Source organism: Coregonus lavaretus (genome assembly GCF_964263955.1).
Source record: "Coregonus lavaretus genome assembly, contig: HAP1_SCAFFOLD_4460, whole genome shotgun sequence".
Lineage (NCBI taxonomy): Eukaryota > Metazoa > Chordata > Actinopteri > Salmoniformes > Salmonidae > Coregonus > Coregonus lavaretus.
Genome location: NW_028156584.1, coordinates 1735 through 21847, shown reverse-complemented (window position 1 = coordinate 21847; position 20113 = coordinate 1735). Strand labels below are relative to the sequence as shown.

Genomic DNA, 20113 nt, shown 5'->3' with positions numbered 1-20113 from the left:
CTGTCTGGATCTACCAAAGGATCCAGTTATTATTCCCTGTGGACACAGCTGTATGCAACGTCATCTTCTTAGCTTGACTTCCATCCCCCAAAAACCTGTAGATACAGAGTACACAGTCAAGAGGAAGCCACTCCCTGTCCTCTGGTGTAGAGTTCCATGAAACAGAAAGTCATTTTTGACACCCTGTTGCTCAACCTTCAGGTGAAAGCACTAAAATGGCAGAGAATCAGGAACTGTTCTGTTGCTCCGTCTGTCTGGATCCACTGAAGGATCCGGTGACTACTGCCTGTGGACACAGCTACTGTATGGGCTGTATTAAAGAAAGCTGGGATCAGGATGATCTGAAAGGGGTCTACACCTGTCCCCACACTCTAAACAATACTGGGTTGTTTGGTTGACCCAAATGTTGGGTTGCAGGCGTTGGGTCACTTAGTTGGGTTGTTTTCTTTAAAAACTGCTGGGTTATGGATGCTGGGTGTTGGGTTATTGTTGCTTGGTTATTGAGATATGACCCATCAGGTCAGATCAGAAGACTGTAGGCATAGTTTAGTAGGGGTGTGGCTTTCAGATAGTTATTTTTAGCCACCCATGAGAGTAAATATAATTCCTGTTCATCTGGTCTGTTGCGTAGTTAGCACATGTTAAGGTTGAACATTGACATTTTTGTAGCTTCAATGATGCTTATAGAGTTTCCTAAAAGTCCACGTATGTCTCATTGTTGGGCTATGATACATTGGTATACCTTATTATAAAATGTAATAAATGCTCTACATATTATAGAAGAATTTAATAAGGAAACATTGAGTTTACAGTATGTAAACGCCTTAAAATAACCTACAGTAAGGATGACATTAAAACAGACCAAGTTGCTAGGTCAACCGAGCATGACATTAAAACATACCCAGTTGCTAGGTCAACCGAGTATGACATTAAAACAGACCCAGTTGCTAGGTCAACCGAGCATGACATTAAAACAGACCCAGTTGCTAGGTCAACCGAGCATGACATTAAAACAGACCCAGTTGCTAGGTCAACCAAGCATGACATTAAAACAGACCCAGTTGCTAGGTCAACCAATCATGACATTAGAACAGACCCAGTTGCTAGGTCAACCGAGCATGACATTAAAACAGACCCAGTTGCTAGGTCAACCAAGCATGACATTAAAACAGACCCAGTTGCTAGGTCAACCAAGCATGACATTAAAACAGACCCAGTTACTAGGTCAACCAAGCATGACATTAAAACAGACCCAGTTGCTAGGTCAACCAAGCATGACATTAGAACAGACCCAGTTGCTAGGTCAACCGAGCATGACATTAAAACAGACCCAGTTGCTAGGTCAACCAAGCATGACATTAAAACAGACCCAGTTGCTAGGTCAACCAAGCATGAGAGTAAAACATACCCAACTGATTTTTAAATTAACCCGTGTTCTGTTAATACTAACAACCCAACATATTGGGTTATTCACGCAACCAAACTGTCTGGGTCAAAATAACCCAACATGTTCTTTCCACTACTTAACCTGCGCTGGGGTACTAAATAAACCAGATTGAGTGCAGTGCAGACATACCTTCACCCCAAGACCTATTCTGAACAGGAGTGCTGTGCTCGCCTAAGTGGTGGAGAAACTGAAGAAGACAGGACTCCAAGCTGCTCCTCCTGCTCACTGTCATGCTGGACCTTTAGATGTGGGGTGTGACATCCTCAGTCCAGACAGACCTTCACTCCAAGGCCTAATCTGAGGAAAAATAACATGTTGGCTGAGTTGGTGGAGAAACTGAAGAAGACAGGACTCCAGGCTGCTCCCCCTCCTGCTCTGTGCTATGCTGGACCTGGAGATGTGGTGTGTGATTTCTGCACTGGGACCAGAAAGCAGAAAGCCCTCATGTCCTGTCTGGTGTGTCTGGCCTCTTACTGTGAGACTCACCTCCAATCTCACTATGAATCTCCTGCTTTGAAGAAGCACCAGCTGGTCAAAGCCACAGCTATAGGACCAGCTTTAACATTGCAGATATATTGGGGCTTCTATCTGTGGAATTGTCTGCATCATTTCCAATCCCCCATATATATGTTTTGTAAATATTATTTTAAATATATTTTCCTTCTTTATTATTTCCCCCTAACCCTACCACCCCTCCTAAACTAATGGACAAACAATACTGTAACACTCTGGCTCTATGGACGTTTATATTGAGCCAGGGTTGTTCATTTTCTTGTGTTGGGTGTATTTCATTTGGTGGTGTTGGGGATGGGTGAGTCTCATTTTGTTTGTGTATTGGTGATTGGTCGATGACTCCCAATCAGAGGTAACGAGTGTCAGCTGTCGGCTCGTTATCTCTGATTGGGAGCCATTTATATTCGGTGTGTTTTTTCCTTTGTGTTGTGGGTTATTGTTTCTTTGTTGCTGTTAGTCTTATTCAGTATTAGAACTTCACGTATCGTCTTTTGTTGTTTTTTCGTGGTTGCTTTATTAATAAAGTCATCATGTTCACTCGCAACGCTGCGCATTGGTCCAATCCTTCAGACGATCGTGACAGAATAACCCACCAAAAGAGGACCAAGCAGCGTAACAAGCGGCAACAGGACCTACCTCCAACGGATTCATGGACATGGGAGGAGATACGGGCTGGAAAGGGTCCTTGGCCACAAATGGAGGAATATCACCGCCCTCGTGAAGAGTTGGAGGCGGCTGCAGCCGAGAGGAGGTGGTACGAGGAGGCAGCGCGGAGTCGAGGCTGGAAGCCCGTGGTTACTCCCCAAAATTTTTTTGGGGGGGGGCACATGGCTTGGGCGCCTGGGCAGCAGGAGGCTGCCACAGGTAGAGCTGGAGAGAAGGCATTCGGATTACGGGAGCCATTGGCGAGTGGAAGGAGGGAAGTTGTTGTGGCACGGCATGAGAGACTGAAGTGTGTTCCCAGTCTGGTCCGGTCCGTTCTTGATCCCCAGTTAAGGCCAGTGGTGGGTGTTCCCGGTACGTACCGGTCTGTTCCTACTCCACGCACCAGGTCCACGATGTGCGTCGCCAGCCCGGCCCGGCCTGTTCCTGCTCCACGCACGAATCCTACGGGGTGCGTCACCAGTCGGCCAGAGTCTGCCGTCTGCCCAACGGCGCCTGAACTGCCCGTCTGTCAAGCGCTGCATAAGCCGTCCGTCTGTACTGAGCCTGCAAAGCCGTCCGTCTGCCATGAGCCTTCAGAGCCGTCCGCCAGATCGGAGCCACTAGTGCCTTCCGCCAGACAGGAGCCGCTAGAGCCTTCCGCCAGACAGAATCATACACCTGCTATGGAATCAGCAGGAGCCGACGCAGCCCATACTAGACTGGAAGCTCAGGTTCGGAACCAGAAAGAGCAGATCCTGCAGATGGGAGCCGTCCTGCTGGAGGTGATGACTGCAATCCGAGGCTGGGGTCCGCCTCCACCGCCAGCCTCCCAGCCAGCACCATCAGCCAGCCATGAGCAGCCAGATCTGTCAACCAGCCATGAGCAGCCAGACCCGTCAGCCAGCCATGAGCAGCCAGACCCGTCAGCCAGCCATGAGCAGCCAGATCCGTCAGCCAGCCATGAGCAGCCAGACCCGTCAGCCAGCCATGAGCAGCCAGATCCGTCAGCCAGCCATGAGCAGCCAGACCCGTCAGCCAGCCATGAGCAGCCAGATCCGTCAGCCAGCCATGAGCAGCCAGACCCGTCAGCCAGCCACGAGCAGCCAGATCCGTCAGCCAGCCATGAGCAGCCAGACCCGTCAGCCAGCCATGAGCAGCCAGGTCCGTCAGCCAGCCATGAGCAGCCAGATCCGTCAGCCAGCCATGAGCAGCCAGATCCGTCAGCCAGCCATGAGCAGCCAGACCCGTCAGCCAGCCATGAGCAGCCAGATCCGTCAGTCAGCCATGAGCAGCCAGATCCGTCAGCCAGCCATGAGCAGCCAGATCCGTCAGCCAGCCATGAGCAGCCAGAGCCGTCCAGCCAGGATCCGCCAGAGCCGTCCAGCCAGGATCCGTCAGAGCCGTCCAGCCAGGATCCGCCAGAGCCGTCCAGCCAGGATCCGCCAGAGCCGTCCAGCCAGGATCCGCCAGAGCCGTCCCGCCAGGATCCGCCAGAGCCGTCCAGCCTGGATCCGCCAGAGCCGTCCCGCCAGGATCCGCCAGAGACGTCCCGCCAGGATCCGCCAGAGCCGTCCAGCCAGGATCCGCCAGAGCCATCCAGCCAGGATCCGCCAGAGCCGTCCAGCCAGGATCCGCCAGAGCCGTCCAGCCAGGATCCGCCAGAGCCGTCCAGCCAGGATCCGCCAGGGCCGTCCCGCCAGGATCCGCCAGAGCCGTCCAGCCTGGATCCACCAGAGCCGTCCCGCCAGGATCCGCCAGAGACGTCCCGCCAGGATCCGCCAGAGCCGTCCCGCCAGGATCCGCCAGAGCCAGCCAGCCAGGATCCGCCATCTAGTCAGGTGCTGCCCCTGAGTCCGGTGCCGCCCCGTAGTCCGGTACTGCCCCTTAGTCCGGTGCTGCCCCTTAGTCCGGTGCTGCCTTATAGCCCGGTGCTGCCCCTTAGTCCGGTGCTGCCCCTGAGTCCGGTGCCGCCCCTTAGCCCGGTGCTGCCCCGTAGTCCGGTACTGCCCCTTAGCCCGGTGCTGCCCCTTAGTCCTGTACTGCCCTTTAGTCCGGTACTGCCCCGTAGTCCGGTGCTGCCCCTTGTCCCGGTGCTGCCCCTTATCCCGGTGCTGCCCCTTATCCCGGTGCTGCCCCTTAGGCCGATGCTGCCCCTTAGTCCGGGGTTGCCCCTTAGTCCAGGTGGGGTTAGGTGGAGGGTGGTCATTGGGAGGAGGCTACCGAAGCAGGTTGTGACTGTGGTGGGGTGGGGATCACGACCGGGGCCAGAGCCGCCACCATGGACAGACGCCCACCCAGACCCTCCCCTAGTCCTGATGTTGGTGCGCCCGGAGTTCGCACCTTTAGGGGGGGGTACTGTAACACTCTGGCTCTATGGACGTTTATATTGAGCCAGGGTTGTTCATTTTCTTGTGTTGGGTGTATTTCATTTGGTGGTGTTGGGGATGGGTGAGTCTCATTTTGTTTGTGTATTGGTGATTGGTCGATGACTCCCAATCAGAGGTAACGAGTGTCAGCTGTCGGCTCGTTATCTCTGATTGGGAGCCATTTATATTCGGTGTGTTTTTTCCTTTGTGTTGTGGGTTATTGTTTCTTTGTTGCTGTTAGTCTTATTCAGTATTAGAACTTCACGTATCGTCTTTTGTTGTTTTTTCGTGGTTGCTTTATTAATAAAGTCACCAGTGTTAATACTATTGTAATTATTCTGCACTATAGCCTATTTATTGCCTTACCTCCATAACTTGCTACATTTGCACACACTGTATATATATTTTCTGTTGTATCTCTGACTTTATGTTTTTTTTTTACCCCATATGTAACTCTGTGTTGTTTTTTGTTGCACTACTTTGCTTTGTCTCGGCCAGGTCGCAGTTGTAAATGAGAACCTGTTCTCAACTGACTTACCTGGTTAAATAAAGGTGAAATAAAAAAATAAAAATAAAAATGTTCACTCGCAACGCTGCGCATTGGTCCAATCCTTCAGACGATCGTGACAAATACTTAGGCTTCCACTTCCAGCTTATAAATGTACATACTACATACATTTCACAGACACTACATTTTACATTAGTTATCTTTTGTTTGTTTTTAGTCCCCGCCTTCAGCTACCCGAAGCCCCTCCCATCTATCTCTGAAGACCATCCAGTTTTGATTTCTAGCTGCCATACAGTGCATTCGGAAAGTATTCAGACCCTTTGACTTTTTCAACATTTTATTACGTTACAGCCTTATTCTAAAATTGATTAAATAAAACATTTTCCTCATCACTCTACCCACAATACCACATAATGACAAAGCGAAAACAGGTTTTTATTTGTACACACTTATTGAAAATACAAGACAGAAATACCTTATTTACATAATTATCCAGACCCTTTGCTATGAGACTCAAAATTGAGCTCAGGTGCATCCTGTTTCCATTGATCATCCTTGAGATGTTTCTACAACTTGATTGGAGTCCACCTGTGGTAAATTCAATTGATTGGACATGATTTGTAAAGACACACAGCTGTCTATATAAGGTCCCACAGTTGACAGTGCATGTCAGAGCAAAAACCAAGCCATGAGGGTGAAGGAATTGTCCGTAGAGCCCTGAGACAGGATTGTGTTGAGGCACAGATCTGGGGAAGGGTCCCAAAACATTTCTGCAACATTGAAGGTCCCCATGATCACAATGGCCTCCATCATTCTTAAATGGAAGAAGTTTGTAACCACCAAGACTCTTCCTAGAGCTGGCAGCCTGGCCAAACTGAGCATCGGGGGAGAAGGGCCTTGGTCAGGGAGGTGACCAAGAACCCGATGGTCAATCTGACAGAGCTCCAGAGTTCCTCGGTGGAGATGGGATAAACTTCCAGAAGGACAACCACCTCTGCAGCACTCCACCAATTAGGCCTTTATGGTAGAGTGGCCAGACGGAAGCCACTCCTCAGTAAAAGACACATGACAGCCCGCTTGGAGTTTGCCAAAAGCATCCTAAAGTACTCTCAGACCATGAGAAAGAAGATTCTCTGGTCTGATGAAACCAAGATTGAACTCTTTGGCCTGAATGCCAAGCGTCACGTCTGTAGAAAACATGGCACCATCCCTATGGTGAAGCATGGTGGTGGCAGCATCAGGCTGTGGGGATGTTTTTCAGAGGCACGGACTGGGAGAATAGCCAGGATCGAGGGAAAAATGAACAGAGCAAAGTACAGAGAGATCCTTGATGAAAACCTGCTTTAGAGCGCTCAGGATCTCAGACTGGGGCGAAGGTTCAACTTCCAACAAGACAACAACCCTAAGCACACAGCCAAGACGCAAGAGTGGCTTCGGGACAAGTTTCTGAATGTCCTTGAGTGGTCCAGCCAGATCCTGGAGTTGAACCCGATCGACCATCTCTGGAGAGACCTGAAAATAGCTGTGCAGCACTGATAGCAACAACAACCCCCGCAGAAAAGTTGGCTGTGTTTACAGACAGACAGACAGACATACATACAGACAGACAGAGGTTGTTTACTATGACTGGATGAAGGGATACAGTGCTGAAGGCTTCCTTTAGGTCTCCTGGTCTCTTGTGATTTAAACAGTGAATACAGTGAGATAGTCCTAACCATTCAATCAATGTACAGAACAAACAGTCATCATTAACACTATACAGAGTGGAGCCTATGGATATAATATATTATCAAAGAATATAATACAATATAATTTTATGAATAGAAAATAATAAATGTTTTGACATGAAAGCACAGCCAGATGATTTGACTTGACAGTGTGTCTCTATACCTCAGTCTCTGAAGACACCCAGCAATGGTTAGGATTATTAGAGAAGCTTTTCCTGCTGAAAGGCAGTTTCATTTCATCTGGTTGCAGAAAACAATTCATTGGATATGTTCATAACCCCGTCCACCTATAATATGTGGGGGGTTTCTGTCTGACTAAGAAGTATTACAAAGAACTCTGATTATAAAAAAATCTTCTGTTTTTAGTCCTAGATATGGCTAGGGTTAGGGTTACTGCTGAATGTAGTAACTCTAACCCTGACCCTAGGCCTAATAGTAATAACCACACTGTAATGTAAAGTATTACCTCATTCTCAATGATCAGTCAATACATACAGTATTCATTTAAACTACAGTATATTGTATCAATATCAAGCCCCCCCATTACAACCACTTATTAATTATTATAGACACTTATAATCAGTGTTATAACACATAAGTGTATTATAAGGCATTATGAAGCTTATTAAAATAATTATAATATGTACTTCATAGGAACTGTTACCCTTTATATATTCTAACAACTCATATTTGTTAGATTTATTCCAAATGAAGGGCCCTAACCTAGAAACTAAAATATTTGTCTCCCTCTCCATGTTGAACGCAGTTCTCTCTCTATCCCTCCCTCCCTCCCTCCCTCTAACCTCACCTATCTGGCAGATCCAGAAAGTCCTCGCCCTCCCAAAAACTAACTTATGTGGAAACGAAACTGATCTGAGTCTCTGTGTCGTCTGTCTGTGTGAGAGTGAACAACCATCCAAATGGCTCAGCACGGAGATCTGCTGGACCAGGACCAGTTCTGTTGTTCTGTCTGTCTGGATCTACTGAAGGAGCCGGTCACTACTGCCTGTGGACACAGTTACTGTAGGCGCTGTATTGAGGGCTGCTGGGATCAGGATGTTCTGAAAGGGGTCTATAGCTGTCCTCAGTGCAGAGAGACCTTCACTCCAAGGCCTAATCTGAGGAAAAATACCATTTTGGCTGAGATGGTGGAGAAACTGAAGAAGACAGGACTCCAGGCTGCTCCCCCTCCTGCTCTGTGCTATGCTGGACCTGGAGATGTGGCGTGTGATGTCTGCACTGGGACCAGAAAGCAGAAAGCCCTCATGTCCTGTCTGGTGTGTCTGGCCTCTTACTGTGAGACTCACCTCCAATCTCACTATGAATCTCCTGCTTTCAAGAAGCACAAGCTGGTCAAAGCCACCGCACAACTACAGGAGAAGATCTGCTCTCATCATGACAAACTGCTGGAGGTTTACTGTCGTACCGATCAGCAGTGTATCTGTTATCTGTGTACAATGGATGAACATAAAGGCCATAATACAGTGTCAGCTGCAGCAGAGAGGACTGAGAAACAGGTAAGACCAGAACTACTTGTTGGTGACTGTCTGATAAACAAAGACTTAAAGATACAGTAGGATCTGAGGCTGTTTGAATATGAGATAATTCAAATGAAATATATCCACAGCAGAAGAAATATGAACACAAACTTTGGTGTATATTGAGTTTGCTCCAAATGTATCACCATTTTCTAAAGTCAAACACTATTATCATTCTGAATGCCCTGTTATGAGTCCAAAGTTGAGTTTCAACCCCTTGATACATGTACACCTACCATAAAAACTATAATCATTAACATAGCAACATAGAAAATGTCATATGGTAAAGGGACTACCTCAAGATTTTAGACCTTCCTCTCTATGGGCCCTATGTCCCATTACTATACTATTGATCTACTGGACAAATAAAGCTTGATAGCTCATTGAAGAGTGATTCTCCACAGAGGCAGCTGGGGATGAGTCAGCAGAAGGTCCAGCAGAGATTCCAGGAGAGAGAGAAGGACCTGAAGAAGCTCCAAAAAGCTGTGAAGTCTCTCAAGGTGAGTATTGTTGACCAGAGGATTTTACCTGTCTCCTCCAGTCAGAGAGAGAGATAGGACCCCTCTCCAATCCCACTGACCCCACTATGCCTGGACCCCTTTCAGAGAATAGACTGCTTAATGTAACTGATGGGATATGAACCTGGGTCTTGATCATTACACCAAGAGGACATTCCCCATTGGGCCGTGGGCCGACACTGATTTTGAAGTTGCAGGCAGGGCTACCTCATCACATAACTTTAAGTAACCATGACTGACTCATGTCCCCTATACATACAGCGGCTTGCGAAAGTATTCTCCCCCTTGGCATTTTTCCTATTTTCTTGCCTTACAACCTGGAATTAAAATGGATTTTTTGGGGGGTTTGTATCATTTGATTTACACAACATGCCTACCACTTTGTAGATGCAAAATATTTTTTATTGTGAAACAAACAAGAAATAAGACAAAATAACACAACACTTGAGCGTGCATAACTATTCACCCCCCCCCCCCCCCCCCCAAAGTCAATACTTACAGGTTTCCCTCCAGAATGTCCCTGTATTTAGCGCCATCCATCATTCCTTCAATTCTGACCAGTTTCCCAGTCCCTGCCGATGAATGGTGTTCTCGGGGTGATGAGAGGTGTTTGGTTTGCGCCAGACAGAGCGTTTTCCTTGATGGCCAAAAAGCTCAATTTTTGTCTCATCTGACCAGAGTACCTTCTTCCAAATGTTTGGGGAGTCTCCAACGTGCCTTTTGGCAAACACCAAACGTGTTTGCTTATATTTCTTTAAGCAAAGGCTTTTTTTCTGGCCACTCTTCCATGAAGCCCAGCTCTGTGGAGTGTATGGCTTAAAGTGGTCCTATGGACAGATACTCCAATCTCCGCTGTGGAGCTTTGCAGCTCCTTCAGGGTTATCTTTGGTCTCTTTGTTGCCTCTCTGATTAATGCCCTCCTTGCCTGGTGCATGAGTTTTGGTGGGCGGCTTCTCTTGGCAGGTTTGTTGTGGTGCCATATTCTTTCAATTTTTTAATAATGGATTTAATGGTGCTCCGTGGGATGTTGAAAGTTTCTGATCTTTTTTTATAACCCAACCCTGATCTGTACTTCTCCACAACATTGTCCCTGACCTGTTTGAAGAGCTCCTTGGTCTTCATGGTGCCACTTGCTTGATGGTGCCCCTTGCTTAGTGGTGTTGCAGACTCTTGGGCCTTTCAGAACAGGTGTACAGTGGGGGAAAAAAGTATTTAGTCAGCCACCAATTGTGCAAGTTCTCCCACTTAAAAAGATGAGAGAGGCCTGTAATTTTCATCATAGGTACACGTCAACTATGACAGATAAAATGAGAGAAAAAAATCCAGAAAATCACATTGTAGGATTTTTTATGAATTTATTTAACTAATTATGTCACTTCTGAAGGTAATTGGTTGCACCAGATCTTATTTAGGGGCTTCATAGCAAAGGGGGTGAATGCATATGCACGCACCACTTTTCCGTTATTAATGTTTTTGAATTTTTTTGAAACAAGTTATTTTTGTCATTTCACTTCACCAATTTGGACTATTTTGTGTATGTCCATTTCATGAAATCCAAATAAAAAACAATTTAAGTTACAGGTTGTAATGCAACAAAATAGGAACAACGCCAAGGGGGATGAATACTTTTGCAAGGCACTCTCTCGCTCTCTTTCTCAATTCAATTCAATTCAATTCAAAGGGCTTTATTGGCATGGGAAATATATGTTTACATTGCCAAAGCAAGTGAAATAGATAATAAACTAAAGTGAAATAAACAATCATTTCACTCACAAAAGTTTTAAAGGAATAGACATTTCAAATGTTATAATTCAAGTGCAAAAGGAGTGAGCTATTCGCCAGACTGAGTTCTGGAGGTGAAATGGAAATGAATGAGGGAGAGTTAAGTGAGGTAGAAGGTGTGGTGAGGAGCTCATAACCAGAGCCTGGCATCAATGGACATGATAAAGAAGAATCTGGCCCAGTAGGAGTTACATTTTTGGTTTCAGGGTGGGTGGGAAAGGAGTTGGGTGCAATATAATGAGTGAAGGTTACCTGAAGTGGACTTGTGATATTTGTTTCTGTTTCTTCTGACCAGAGGGAGTGGGCGCTCCGTGTCATGCAACTTGGGTCAAGATCTGTTTCTTGCTTTTCTCTTAGGAACAGGACACCATTGAAAGGAGTGATTTCTGGGGTAGCGTTAAGTGTGGAGGTGGAGCAATTAAAGTTGAAGATTCCTGGTGTTTGTGATGCCCGCCGTTTGGTGCGACGCAGACCCGGTGGTGAGCGTGATGAAACATAGGAGTCACTGTCTGTCCTTTTGAGTTTTGAGTCTTTACCCGACAAAGTCATGGTAGGATATATCAGTTATCCTGTTAGAGCTTTTGTGGCGAATCCACTGCACTGATTCAGGTGCAACGTTTATGGTCATGTTGCAGCAGTTTGTAGGAGGGAGATTCCAAGATGTGGGAAGTGTGCAGGAGGGCATGGGATAGAGGATTGTGTAGCTTCGGTGGATAAAGTTGTGTGTGTCAACTGTTGGGATGCCCATGTTGCTGGGGATTGGAAGTGTCCGGTGCGAGAGAGGCAGGTTGAGGTGGCTAGAGTCAGAGTAGTGCAGAAGGTGTCGTATGCTGAGACAGTGAAGAAAGTAGAGGAGGATGGGTCAAGGGTGAGAGATCCTGAGAGGATCCCTGTGAGTGGTAGATCTGTGCCAGCACAGAGGGATAGGCCAACGAGTGATATATGCTTTAGTAAAGTTAGCTTCTTAGAGTTCATAGCAATGGTTATCAACTGTACAGCAGAAATGGAACATAAATCACAGAAAATAGATGTTGTGGTGGCAGCTGCAGAGAACTATTTGGGCATACAAGATTAGACTTCAGAAGAGTTACAGGGTGTGTTGAGTTGTGTTTTCCTGTCCTCCCAGGCCGTTGGCATGGTGCAGGAGCAGATAGGGTCAAAGTAGTGGAATGGGGTAGTGGGTATTTAATGAGTGTAGGGTTAGTTGGAAGGGTGTTTTTTGTATTATTATAATTTCCCATTTTCCCATTTTGTGTCACAAAGTATAATAGATTTATATTATAGTCCAGTTGGGGGCGGTAATGCAATATATTGGATGCCAACCGCCGTTAAACTCCAAAGAAGAAGAACCGTTACATTATGTCTATGTACAGTATTGTAACGATGTTCATGTCTCTCTCATTCATTAACTTTCATGGTAGTTGGTTGTGTGGGTCTCTGGTTATGAATAGGGTGCTGACAGACAATTGTTGATGGATATTTATAGAGCTCTGATCAGGACGACAATTGATTACGGGTGTATAGTTTATCGAACAAGGCAAAACTTGGCTTCAGAAGCTGGACAGAATACAGTATATAGCTTTAAGGATATGTACTGGTGCATTTAAATCAACATCTGTATGTGCCTTACTGGTGGAGGCAGGAGAGATGCCATTGGAACTACAGCGTAAAAAATGGTCATTATCTTATTGGGTTGAAAGGCTGTGAGGTTGAGCATCCCACTGCTACTGTTCTAGATGACTGTTGGGAATATATTAGTAGACAAGGCAGTGGTTTTGGTTGGACAGTTGGAAAGCTTGCTGATGAGAGTGGTTTGAGGGAGTTGGAGGTTGGCCCTTCTGTGGTGATAGGGGATGTTCCTCCATGGTTACTCCCAGACCCTGTTGTTGATCTAACCTTGGTAGAGAAAAGGAAAGATTGGTCAGAAGTCAGTGATATAGTGAAACTGGTTGACAATTACATTGGTAGAAGATTTTATGCTTTTTTACCGCTTTTCACAGATGGATCCAAGGACCCAGATAGTGGGCTCACAGGAGCAAGCGTTTACGTTCCTGAATTTGATGTGCAGATATGTAGAAGACTAACAGATGAACTGTCAGTATACTCAGTTGAACTAAAGGTATTAATGTTATTATGGAGAATTGAGAGAATGGGTGTAGTAGTGAGATTCTGCTGGGTCCCAGCACATTCGGGTGTGGAAGGGAATGAAATTGTAGACCAGTTAGCTAAAAGAGCTTTGAAACTAGATATCATTGATCTTAATGTTGCACTGGGTAGAGGTGAGGCCAAATGTAAGATCAGAGCCATTTTGATAGATGTGTGGCAGAAGAGATGGTACTCTGAGCACAAGGGCCGGCATTTATATGAATAGTTTGCAGTTTTACAGAAAGTTTGATAGACCAAGATTCAAAAGTCAGATTAGGAAGAAAGAGGTGGTGTTTACTAGATTGTGCTTAGGACATTGTACATTGATCTCGTCATTACATCTGGTTGGCAAGCATGGGAATGGTTTGTGTCTGGAGTGTATGGTCGATGAAACGGTGGAGCATGTGTTGTTATATTGTTGTAAGTATGTTGAAGAGAGGGAAAGATTGAAATGTAGGGTCATTGAGGTTGGACGGGGTTGGGGGGGGTTGGAAGGGATTTTGGGGATTGGGGAGGGTCTATTAGAAGTTAGTAGGGCTCTTCTTTATTTTCTCAGAAGTACTGAGTTAGGTAGGAGGATTTAGAAATGTTGGAAACCGTGATTGACCACACACTCCAGCACAGTAGGTGGCGGCATGCACCTTTAACGTTGGTTTGTGGACCGCCATTTTATCATAGAAGAAGAAGTTGGTTGTGTGAGAGACTTTGTGGTTCGTGAGGAGGGCTACTATTCTTTTTTCTTTTGGTTCTTGCGTATTTTCTGAATGTATTTTCTCATGGTGGAGGGTTTGTTTATTGGTTTCCACTATTTATCGTTTAGAGTTTGAGGGGGGAGTAGGGGTAGTTTGTTAGGGCGGCGTGATGGCCTCAACCGAGTGGAGAAGAAACGCTGTCGCTTCGGGTCCGTTCCGGAGAAAGGTGTGGAGGAAGTTTTGCTCATGGTCGGCGAACAGGTTGGAGCGGAACATCTGGACTCTGCATCCAGAATGAACAAGGCGGTGGTTGTGTTAATGAAAAAGGTTTGTCTTGTTGTGAGGGGTGTGTTGGTGCAGATGTCGCCTCTTTCGATAAGAGTTGTGGTGGCTAATCTGCCTCCGTTTATTGCTTCCGAACAGACCCCAAGTAGTTGGTTAGTTTTGGTAAATTTGCAAGTGGTTTCCGTGTGCTCTCGGCTGGGTGCCAAGCGGAATCCGTTAAACATGTTGTCTCTTTTCGTAGACAAGTGTTTGTTTCTTAACAAACCTCAAGGTTACACAGGGGAGGGGTGGAACACAGGGTTTGCTAGCACAGATAGTTTTGGGTGTTTCTAGTGTGGGGATCATCAGTTATAGGCTACAAGCAGCAATATGATTGATAGGTAGGACAGGTATTGAACCCAAATAATCCCTACTCAGATGCGCTAACCTCAACCCTAGTAAACATTACATTATAAAAACCTTCTATAGAAAATGATCTCATATTGGGAGTAAATAGCCTCTGAATAGAAAAGAAAAAACACTGCATCTTCCAGCCCACCAATAAATGACATAATGCAACCTTGGCGGTTAGCATATTTACCTCAACATGCCCCTCGCTTGCCTGAGAAGGCAGAGTGCTCGATGCTGGTTGATGAATTTGACAATTAATGTACTAGGAAAATACGTTTTTGTCGACCAGAGGTGACTGAATTAATGTTTAGGCTTATTGATAATCATTATAGTAATGAAGTATAATTTCAAAACATGACCATAAAAACAGGTAATAATAAACATGAATCATCATTATATTACTTCACAGTAATGTGTTAAATGCTTTTTCAGTCCTTCCTCTTGCATTAGCAGTGTGGAAAGGGACAGTAAAAAGCTCAGGCAGGAGTTTTCCTGTGAGGTGGAGTGGTGGTGTATCCAGGGAGAGAACTAAACTAATCTTCTGAAATGTCATTCATGGTCTTATGCTGCCATCTATTGGAATTATTAAGCAACTGCAGTAGTACTGAATAAAGTGTTTTTCCTTACTAATCCTTACTAAAGTAGTGATTACTCAGAATTGCAAAATAAATGGCAGGGGTACCAGGAGGGAGGAGAATAAATGTTTTACATTTTAGTCATTTAGCAGATGCTCTTATCCAGAGCGACTTACAGTTAGTGAGTGCATACATTTTCATACTGTCCCCCCTTGGGAAACGAACCCAGAACCCTGGTGTTGCAAGCGCCATGCTCTACCAACTGAGCTACACGGTAGTAGTGAATGGCCAAGTGGTGGTGCGCAGGCCGTGGAGAAAGCGGTGGTGGGGAGGGTTGCAGCTGGGCTACATGAGCTGAGGCAGGTTTCTGTAGTAACAGAGACTCCGGTGGGCGAAGGCTTGGTGGGCTCATCCCAGGAAATATTGCCTGTCATTGAGGAAGAGGCTCTGATCAGGGGGGAAGTGCAGGGGGGCAGAGACTGGGGAGGAGGAGGACGGTACCGTGCCAATGGAGGAGGAGGAAGAGGAAGAGGAAGAGGGGGGAGGTGAGTCTGCGGGAGCGGAGGACAAGGCGTCTCGTTTTCAGACGGCTCATTGGATCCAGAGCTGACAGACAGTCAGGCTGAGGGCCCAGTATATACGCTGAGAGAACTTTCTAGGTTCCTGATGGAGACTAAAGGGGAAAAAGAAGGTTCTCCTGGAGTCTTATTTGATTGATCCTGGAATGTTTGTAAGGTCAGTACAACACGTCATGAAGAATGAGGGGTTTAGTGTCCTCTCACCCAGGAAGCGGTATAGGCTGAGAAAATGGGTCATGGGTTCTTAAGGGCATGTCTTCAGAATCTGCTTAAATAGATGTTTTTTTTCTGGCATGGCGGCTTTATGGGCTTCTCTACTGGTTTCTGATTGTGGTGATTTCCCTCCCACCTCTTATGGAGATTTCACGGTTAGACTTCCTTAACATGAACGGCAGCAGAGACTGGGGGAATAAGTCAAACAAAAACATTTCAACGTGATTTTTTAGCAAGAGACACACAGTGATGTGATTAATGAAGTGTATTGGGGGTCTGGTGGAAGGGGGCGCAGGTGCTGAGCCATGGCACAAATCTTAGTGCAGGGGTAGCAAAAGAGGTGTGTAAGGGTAGGTTGTTAGTGGTTAGAGCCAAAATCAATTTCTTGTCTTTGCTTTCCAAAATGTGTCTGCACCTAGTACAGGGCTCAGTTCTCTGTTTCAACAGGGCCCAGGCAGGTTTCCTATTGGAAATTCCATGTAAAGCTCTTCCAAGATGTCACTTTTTGCTCAAGCTTCCAAGGCTTTTGGGAGAGGTGGGGACAGCAGAAGGGGGAGTAACTTCTGTTGTGGGGGAGAGGAGGGAGCCTGATGGGTGGGTAACTTCTGTTGTGGGGAGAGGAGGGAGCCTGATGGGTGGGTAACTTCTGTTGTGGGGGAGATGAGGGAGCCTGATGGGTGGGTAACTTCTGTTGTGGGGGAGATGAGGGAGCCTGATGGGTGGGTAACTTCTGTTGTGGGGAGATGAGGGAGCCTGATGGGTGGGTAACTTCTGTTGTGGGGAGATGAGGGAGCCTGATGGGAGGGTAACTTCTGTTGTGGGGAGATGAGGGAGCCTGATGGGTGGGTAACTTCTGTTGTGGGGGAGATGAGGGAGCCTGATGGGTGGGTAACTTCTGTTGTGGGGAGATGAGGCCGCGGCTGTGGAGTTGTACTCTGATTTATAGAGGGCAGAACTCTGTGATCCTGGGTGTTCTCAGGTTCTGCTCACAGACCTTTCCAAACTCTCTCTGTCACAGAGAAATCAAATTGACATTTCCCTGGCCTTACACAAACTCTCAGCTGCTGTCTCTCAGACGGTCTGCCTGTGGATTTTTATAAAAAGTTCTGGGGAATTATTGGACAGGACGTGTGTTGCGTGAGTGCATCGGGGTGGGGGAGCTGTCGCTAAGCTGTAGACGGGAGGCTTTGACTCTCCTGCCCAAAAAAGGGGATTTGAGCGACATAAAGAACTGGAGGCCTGTGGCATTGCTCTGTGTGGAATATAAGGTCTGCCAAGGTCCTCGTTAATAGACTCAAGTCCCACCTGGACTCTATTGTACAGAAGGACCAAACGTACTGTGTACCAGGACGTTTGGTGGCTCCTCTCCCAAGTGTCATACAGAGGGAGGGTTCTGATCATCAACAACTTGGCGGCATCCTCCCTATGGCATAAATTGGCCAGTGATTTCTTTCCGGTCTGGGCATCACTGGCTGAAGGCGGCAGTGCTGTACCTGCCTGTCCAGGAGGGGGGACAAGGCCTGGTGGACCTGGAGAGCAGGGTGGCAGCGTTCTGACTCAAAGCAGCGCAGAGGATTCTGTACCGTACGGAGGTGGGCTGGAGGGAACCAGCATGTGCTCTGTTGAGGAGGGCTGGTGGTTTGGGGCTGGATCAGCAGCTCTTCATCATGCGGCCAGAGAGACTCAATACAGCAGGGGTCTCTGATTTCTATGCTGCAGTACTGAGGGCTGGAGCAGCCTGAGGAGGGGCCACCACCGTTTCCACCACTGCAAGTGACAGCAGAGACTGGGGACTGGCAGGAGAGTCTGGAGGACTTACTGACTTTTAACACTCTGAGCTTAGTGGGAGTGAAGGGGCATCAGTGGCAGGGGGTTGTGGGGGCTGAGAGCATGGCAGGGTATAGGTGGAGGGGCTCTATAAGCTCCCAATGCTGGAAACGTCAGGGGTTGTCCAGTGGAGGGTATTACATGGAGCCCTGGACACCAATAGCTGGTTGGCTCGGGTTAACCTGGGAGTTGGGGAGGGGTGTCCGTTTTCTGCAATGACAGACTGTTCATCATGTTTTTCTGTGTTGCCAGGGTAATGCCATTACTGTTGACGCCTTAGGGTTGAGTTTGAGTTGTACAAAATGATCAACAGTGTGGAGATGTTTCAGGAGGTGTGGGGGCTCAGGGGGGCTGTCTGTACGGCTGGAGAGGAGGGGTTGGATGGACGGTTGGAATGTGGTGCTGGTTGGTGTATTGTACTGTGGTGTTGGGTACTGGATAATGTGATTGTGTAGAGGTTGTGGTGTCACGCAACGTGCTTTTAGGAGTGGGGGTGTTAGTGTAATGAGGATGGCTCATTAAAGTAAGACAAGTCTCTCTCTCTCTCTCTTAACAGCGCTATGCACAGGCAGCAGTGGAGGACAGTGATAAGATCTTTACTGAGCTGATCCGCTCCATTGAGAGAAGGCGCTCTGAGGTGAAGGAGCTGATCAGAGCCCAAGAGAAGGCTCAAGTGAGTCAAGCTGAAGGACTCCTGGAGCAACTGGAGCAGGAGATAGCTGAGCTGAGGAAGAGAAGTACTGAGCTGGAGCAGCTCTCACACACAGAGGATCACATCCATTTCCTCCAGGTAACTCAACTGCCTTGATACATGTGATATGAAATTAACTTAATGTGAAACTCTCAATAATTTGGTTCTGTTCTCCCTCTCTCTCTCTCCCTCTCTCTCCCTCTCTCTCTCTCTCTCTCTCTCTCTCTCCCTCTCTCTCTCTCCCCCCAGAGTTATCAGTCTCTCTCCGGTACCAGTGTATCTTCAGACTTACCCAGCATCGTTGTCCGTCCTCTTCAGTACTTTGGAAATGTGAGTAAGACTGTGTCTGAACTGAGAGAGAAACTAGAAGACGTCCTTAAAGGAGAATGGACCAAGATCTCCACTACAGGTGTGTTGAAAATAATAAGAACATCAACTTTAGACCATTGAAAGTTCCCTACTAGTCATATACATGTGGAATATGGTGTGATGATAACATTCCCTCTCTCTGTGAATGTGTTTGTGTGTCTGTAGTGAATATAGTGGATGTTGTACTGCCTCCAGAGCCCAAGACCAGAGAACAGTTCTTACAATGTGAGTCTCTTTATTCTGAAGTAACTAACAGTCTCTTTTTACTGACACTCCTAACAATCCCTCTAGAAATATATAGCAATAGTAGATCTAATCAAAGACTGGGTATCTATCTGACTCCTCATATTTCTCTGATTTGATCTCTGCTGTGCTCTAATCAAAGACAGGGTAGATACAGTATCTGACTTCACTTATTGTTCTAACTCCCCTCATTGGTCTCTGCTCTGCTCTTCTCCCAGATTCCTGTCAGCTCACACTGGACCCAAACTCAGCACACACACGCCTCTCTCTGTCTGAAGGGAACAGAAAGGTGAAACGTACAGGCCAAGTCCAACCATATCCTGTTCATCCAGACAGATTCACAATCCACTACCAGGTTCTGTGTAGAGAGGGTCTGTCTGGACGCTGTTACTGGGAGGTGGAGTGGAGTGGGGGGTGGGTTTATACAGCAGTCTCATATAAAGACATCAGCAGAACAGGGACAGATGGTGGATTTGGAGAGAATAACAAGTCCTGGAGTTTAGTGTGCTCTAGTGGTGGTTATTGGTTCAGACACAATAATGTTAGGACTAAAGTATCAGGCCCTCAGTCCTCCAGAGTAGGAGTGTACCTGGATCACAAGGCAGGTACTCTGTCCTTCTACAGCGTCTCTGACACAATGACCCTCCTCCACAGAGTCCAGACCACATTCACTCAGCCCCTCTATCCTGGGTTTAATCTCTATTATGGTACTGCTGAGCTGGTTAAACTGTAGTAGGGTCCACATAGATACTAGTCATGCTGGTGTAGTCTATAGCTGAGCTGGTTAAACTGTAGTAGGGTCCACATAGATACTAGTCATGCTGGTGTAGTCTATAGCTGAGCTGGTTAAACTGTAGTAGGGTCCACATAGATACTAGTCATGCTGGTGTAGTCTATAGCTGAGCTGGTTAAACTGTAGTAGGGTCCACATAGATACTAGTCATGCTGGTGTAGTCTATAGCTGAGCTGGTTAAACTGTAGTAGGGTCCACATAGATACTAGTCATGCTGATGTAGTCTATAGCTGAGCTGGTTAAACTGTAGTAGGGTCCACATAGATAC

General features: G+C 46.8%; 1 protein-coding gene across 1 annotated transcript; it reads left to right on the top strand.

Moving 5' to 3' along the window:
* Window positions 1-215: 215 nt before the first annotated feature.
* LOC311126181 (tripartite motif-containing protein 16-like) lies at window positions 216-19844 on the top strand (the record flags this gene model as incomplete). Its single annotated transcript, XM_084200200.1, has 7 exons — window positions 216-350; window positions 8277-8723; window positions 9149-9244; window positions 18306-18539; window positions 18690-18849; window positions 18975-19034; window positions 19271-19844. The coding sequence occupies 7 exons, from the start codon at window positions 216-218 to the stop codon at window positions 19783-19785; spliced, it is 1647 nt and encodes a 548-aa protein (XP_084056326.1). The 3' UTR covers window positions 19786-19844.
* Window positions 19845-20113: the final 269 nt, after the last annotated feature.